Here is a 6414-nt window from a genome sequence, read left to right on the forward strand (position 1 = left end):
TGGACCTCTACCGTTTGATGAGGTTTGAGGTCACTGGGGTCAAGGTCACCGAGGCTAATAATAGATTTTTCCGTCATGCTTTTGTTACAGTTTCTCATAGCATCTTCAATACCTTACCGATCTCTTTCACATTTGGCATGTAGGTACCTTGCATGGACCTCTACCTTTTGATGAGGTTTGAGGTCACTGGGGTCAAGGTCACCGAGGCTAATAATAGATTTTCCTTCATGCTTTTGTTACTTTACCGATCTCTTTCATATTTGGCATCTAGAAAACTTGCATGAACCTCTACTTTTTGATGGGGTATGAGGTCACTGGGCTCAAGGTCACGAAGGCTTATAATAGATTTTCCGTCACGCTTTTCCTACAGTTTCTCATAGGGCCTTCAATACTTTACCGTTCTCTTTCATATTTGGCATGTAGGTACCTTGCATGGGCCTCTACCTTTTGATGAGGTCTGAGGTCACTGGGGTCAAGGTCAAGGTCACCGCGGCTAATAAAAGATTTATTAAGTTGGTTATTAACACATAGATTGACAAAGCGCATCATCGGGGAGCATCCATCAGTTTCACTGATATTCTTGTTTTCAAAGAGAATTGTGTTTCGTATTTCGTGCTGCTTTTGACGACATCGGATTTTTTTTTGCGGGAATAAAAATCGGGTACAGTATAAATTACCGTGTACGTGTTAGTATATTTTCCGTTCCCGTGGTACATTTGAGTATACTTAAGAGTACCTAGGGTACGTTTAAGTAGTGCCCGAGCCGACAACGACCAATCGAGCGTAAATAGCTGTCCTCTTGAAATAAGACGGGTACACAGCAAGCCCAATGTACAGTAAGGTATTGTCCATCGAATAGCTGTAAATAATCGTCCTCTATAGTATTGGATTGGACAGAGCGGAGTATAGAGATACTGGGTGGGTAAGTACTAAGCATATAATAGCTGGAAATGATTTGCCTTCTTAAGCTGAATGGAAGACGCAGTAAAATATAGAGTAAATCTTACTGTTTAGTCTGATAAGATTCTGAGATGATGATGTTTAAACTAGTATTTAGGTAGTTGTTCACGTGTGTTTGTCTGTTTAAGTAAACATGGATGTCCCCTAAATACTCACAAGTACTTAACATTCCCGCACTTATTTTGCGGTTTGAATTTGCAGTTTCAGTGTAAATCTAAATGCGTCATTCACTTAGACGAATGCAAACAGCGCAGGCCTACATTAATGGAGTTTAATGCATATATATAGGTAAAGAGTCGTTCCAGATGATCCTGTGCCGTCAGCATGGGCTGATCAGGGACGACACTTACCGCTTACGTATGATATTTTACGTTTCAAGAAAATCTCATTTTAGGAAAAATCCAGTTTATGCGGAAAATGTCGTCCCTGATTAGCGGACTGCTCATGCTAATCTGGGACGACACTCGACGCACATGCAGTAAACCCCATTTTATATATGTCGCGTTCTGCGAAAAAGGTTTTAAGGAACTTTCTTGTAATGGAAAATCCGCTGATTGATGAAAGAATCGTGCTTAACTAGCGTGTGCGGACTGCAGAGCTTAATATGGGACGACAACTAACACATAATTCATTAAGTCCCGTATTACCTGAACGCGGCTCATGTATTTATTGATGCACTATTTCTTCATTGTTTTCACTTCATATAATTAATATTATTACTGGCCATTGCTAAAATTATTTAATCAGTTACGTAGAAAAGCGCCAATGAACATAATGCGCTAAAGACATCAAATGCAATATTGCCGATTCACTTCATGCGAACTAAGGTGTTTCAGCGAATTAAAGTTCCACTCGAATTGAAACCGTTGGAGCTGAAAATCTGCCATTCTTTGTTGCATGATAAATCGGACAAGAAAAGATTATCGTGAATCGAGCTTATGTCATCATTGAAAACTAAGTCAAATTAACTTAGCTACAGATCGAAGAAAGTAATTTGCTAATGCATTTAGCTCTCTTGGGTTTTACACAGACAACGTTAATAAATATGATGTGCGTAATGGCGTTAAAGCTTTTAGTTGATTTCCTTTGGTTGTCTCATTTAATACGACATTCAGTTTGAAAGAATATAGAGAACCCACACTATGCGTTTCTTTAATTGTGTTATGTGCTTGACGCAGTATCTTAATGTTATTTAAGAATACCATCTTGTAGTATAGGTTTTTATAATATCCAGCTGGTTTTATAAAAGAAAACTTGGCCAATACGTTTTAATACCTCGACAGCATATATCGGAAACGCATTGTGGTTTGAGAAAAATATCTCTTAATGCCGTGTAACCATACACAACTAAAAGTTCGAGTTTTTAAGGCGACTATGCGTGAACAGTGGAAGGTGTCCCGTTTTGTGTTCTAGAGAGTCCGTTCGAGATCCAGACAATGTGTACAACAATCTTACTTTGCGACCTTCGTATGTTAACCCATTTATGCATAGCGTCTAGAAAAAAGCCTTAGCAAACAGCGTAGACCCTGATGAGACGCCGCATCATGCGGCGTCTCATCAGGGTCTGCGCTGTTTGCTTACAGGAATTTCTGTAAGAAATATTCTAAAAATATAAATAAATATACTAGACATCCCTAATTTTGGAAATAAATTGGTCCAATTTAGAAGGATGGGAGAGTTCACTATGCGTAAATGGGTTAACTTGGAGCCGTAAAACGTATTGCCTCTTTCGAACAATAAGCCGTTTATCGTTTGTTCGCGGAATACTCTGAATAAGTGTCATGCGTAAAAGAATAATTAGAACCTCGTTTTTGGAAGATTTGCCTTAATGTATGTGCGTAACGTGTCATCCCAGCTCATTAATGTGCGTAACGTGTCATCCCAGCTCATAAATGTGCGTAACGTGTCATCCCAGCTCATTTATGTGCGTAACGTGTCATCCCAGCTCATTAATGTGCGTAACGTGTCATCCCAGCTCATAAATGTGCGTAACGTGTCATCCCAGCTCATTTATGTGCGTAACGTGTCATCCCAGCTCATTTATGTGCGTAACGTGTCATCCCAGCTCATAAATGTGCGTAACGTGTCATCCCAGCTCATTAATGTGCGTAACGTGTCATCCCAGCTCATCAATGTGCGTAACGTGTCATCCCAGCTCATTAATGCAATCCATACAAGATAATCATAGTCGACACTTTCCGCCTTTATGAACGTGTTCGTTTACAAATGTCTCTTCTTACAATTTACCAATGAAGGAAGAAAGTTTTGTCCCAGATTAGCCTGCGGTCTGCACATTTTACGCACAGGCAAAAAGCCCTGTCTTCGAAGACAGCGGCTCATTTATGAATAGAAACGTTTTGATCCTTTCAGAAAACAGAGGGTCGTCTTTCGTCTGGCTGCGGAAGTCAGCTGCGCCGCTTGGCGAGCAGATGGAAATCAAGAACACCTCTGTGAAATATTACGCCCCTCAGGAGAACGGTGAGGTCACCACTGACCAAATTATAGACCAGGACACATTGAACGAGGAGCACGCCTTTGGTGACACCTTGCGATAGTGGTATTAGAATGGAGAACTAATGATCGGCGCTATTGGTTACATGCCTGAGGAACGGATACGTGAATTACCGAACGGTTGGCCTAGTCCAATCTCTATACAGTTTTATGTCAGAGAAGCGTCACTTCACGAACGAGAAGTCGCTGTACTTAAATAAACCTAGACCTGTGGGTTGGACTTTACCGTATGAACTATAAAACACCAAACTCTATTTTTCAAAAGCAAGAAAAGACAAAGTCCAGTCGAGGCGAAAAGTGTCATCCTTGATTAGCATAGCGGACTTCAAAAGCTTATCTGGGACGACACTTAACGCTCGTGCTTTAAGCCCAGAACGCGGCTCAATTCATGTATAACAAAGACTTATTCATACATTTGGGTAGTTAAACTGAACATTATATTTATCAGCGTAAAATCAGATTGACCCAAGTCTATCACAATACAAGTTTCAAGATGAGCTCGCTTTATTGTTCTTTTTTAATGAAAACACAATAGACAGAAACGGTACGTGGTCGTTTTAAATCTTGCATTAGATAATAAAAATAGCCATGGTAAATAGCGTATGCATCCGATTGTATTATAACAGGGTAACATCAGTCTGTTAAATTTTAACCAATCTTGTTCCTCGTGAATTAAAAAGTTAATAATCTTATATATTCAACGCCGACTGTCTTTTGAATGAAATGTCGCTTCTTAAATGTAATAACGTTTCAACATTCTTCCTACGCCATCATTAGAACTAGAAGAAATAACAGCAGACTAATATTATTACAGTATTCGTTTATTTTTTAGTGCATATAAAACTACAGAGAATCGTCTTTAAATATAGATTATACTAGGGTAGTGTCGATTAAAAATAAGTTTAGTTTGCGAGCCTTGTTGACCCGAGTCTTGTCGATTGGTTCACGTTTTTGTTGCCGATCAAATTAACAAACGGTATCCATATTCGACAACTACTTTGTATTTAATTCATTCCACCGTGCTCTGATTTGCAGAGATGAAATGAGTCGCGTTCTGAGAAAACTGGGTTTAATGCATGTGCGTAAAGTGGCGTCCCAGATTAGCCTGTGCAGTCCACAAAGGCTAATCAGGGACGACACTTTCCGCCTTAACTGGATTTTCGTGTAGAAGAGACTTCATTTAAACGGAAAAAAACATAAAAGCGGAAAGTGTAGTCCCTGATGAGCATGTGCGGACTGCACAGGCTAATTTAGGATGACACTTTACGCAAATACATTAAGCCCCGTTTTCTCAGAACGCGTCTCAAATAATTATTATCACGCGTTCGATTTTATTTTGTTTGACCATCAATCATGTTTTCAACATGACTTTACCGTGATGCATGCTTTTCATTAAATAGCATACTTTTGGCTTAAATTATCACTCCAACTAGCATTCCAAACATTTAGGTCACACAATAAATCATACATGCAAATGTGACGGGTATAATTCCAAACAAACAACAAATCTGGCGGACGCAATCTACTTCCTAGGTTACATTGTAGTGTAGACGTTGTATATTTCTATACACGTAACTATTCGGACGACTATTGTAAGACGTTTTATAACTTTACATTAAGTAATTGTACATCAAATTTGCAAACACGGATGACTATTTTCACGAATCATTCAAGGTCGCATTCGTTTTCGAGTATATGAACACATTTTGCAAGCAACTGGTTATTTTGTATCCTTCTTTTTTATTATACAGCATCATTGTGAATGGCATTATTGGAAATCATTAAAGGAATGATAATCGAGTGAAAATATGTGTGGGAGTTGAAATAACTTTGCAATCAAGTATTTGATTAATGCTTTTGTGATCGCACACTCACGTGGCGGAATTGAAACTCATTTTACTGTTCCGATATCACGTATGCAGGATTAAGGGCAATTTATATTATACAGTATATAAAGTTGTATTTTCCAGATTTCCGATATAAAACTTAATAAAATATATCATTATGAATTTTTAGATGCATTGTCATTTTCGTATAAAGATACATATTTGTCTGGTATTCGCATTGATTTGTGTGCTTTTTAATCACTTCACATAGGTTTAGTCGGGCTAGGAAATTGCAAGATGCGTAACTTTGTTCTTGGTGTACATGGTATGTATGTAACACAACGCTTTATTTGCCATTACATATGGCTTTAATAGTTTATATTATTAAATTTCAGTAATAGTCAGTTGTGCACTTGAATCGGGGTATTGCAATATGTAACGGTGTATCTTATGCTATATATGTTTTATGTCATATGTGTTTATTTTCGTATGTACAGATCAAAACATTCATATCTTGTTATGTTTAAATTTTTGCAATATGTGATTAAATATTTACTCATACAATCTGATTTGTTGGAACTCGCATCATTTAAAAAAGAAAATTTTTTATGATAAAAAACGAACGTGAATAACCAAATTTACATAGATCTTAAAAATCAAGAAAGTATTATTACAAAGTTATATAATGTTATTTACTGTTCATATAATAGAACACGTTTTATTATCACGTATTTAAGTAATTATTAAGTTTTCGTCCTCCATAATTTGAATTTGAGAATGTCTTCTATTATTTGCTGAAACATCGATGTTATTTATCAATCATATTTGTTTATATTTTAGAAGCTTGGTTATTGTGTTGACACAATATGATCCTGTTTAATATTGTTTTTGGACATTGACGGAATAAATATATATTGATATTTGGCATTGCGTCTTTCTCCTTTTTCTGTATTTTAAATTTTAAACAAAATTTGCGTAAGTGTCTCTTATTTGTTATCATATTAATTGCTCGTTCTGAAATCGTTCTGCATATGAGTCGTGTTCTGAGAAAACGGGGCATACTGCATGTGCGTAAAGTGTCGTCCCAGATGAGCCTGTGCAGTCCACACATGCTAAT

The 6414-nt window shown here is 37.4% G+C and overlaps 1 protein-coding gene across 2 annotated transcripts in view; it reads left to right on the forward strand.

The window, feature by feature from the left end:
* Positions 1-6222, forward strand: part of LOC127868723 (major facilitator superfamily domain-containing protein 4A-like) — a 73998-nt gene extending 67776 nt beyond the window's left edge. For both annotated transcript variants that reach the window (XM_052410743.1, XM_052410732.1), the window contains exon 12: positions 3331-6222. In XM_052410743.1, the coding sequence (XP_052266703.1) occupies positions 3331-3515 (185 nt within the window). In that variant the 3' untranslated portion in view covers positions 3516-6222. The remainder of the gene's footprint in view (positions 1-3330) is intronic.
* Positions 6223-6414: the final 192 nt, after the last annotated feature.

Source organism: Dreissena polymorpha, chromosome 1 (assembly GCF_020536995.1).
Source record: "Dreissena polymorpha isolate Duluth1 chromosome 1, UMN_Dpol_1.0, whole genome shotgun sequence".
NCBI lineage: Eukaryota > Metazoa > Mollusca > Bivalvia > Myida > Dreissenidae > Dreissena > Dreissena polymorpha.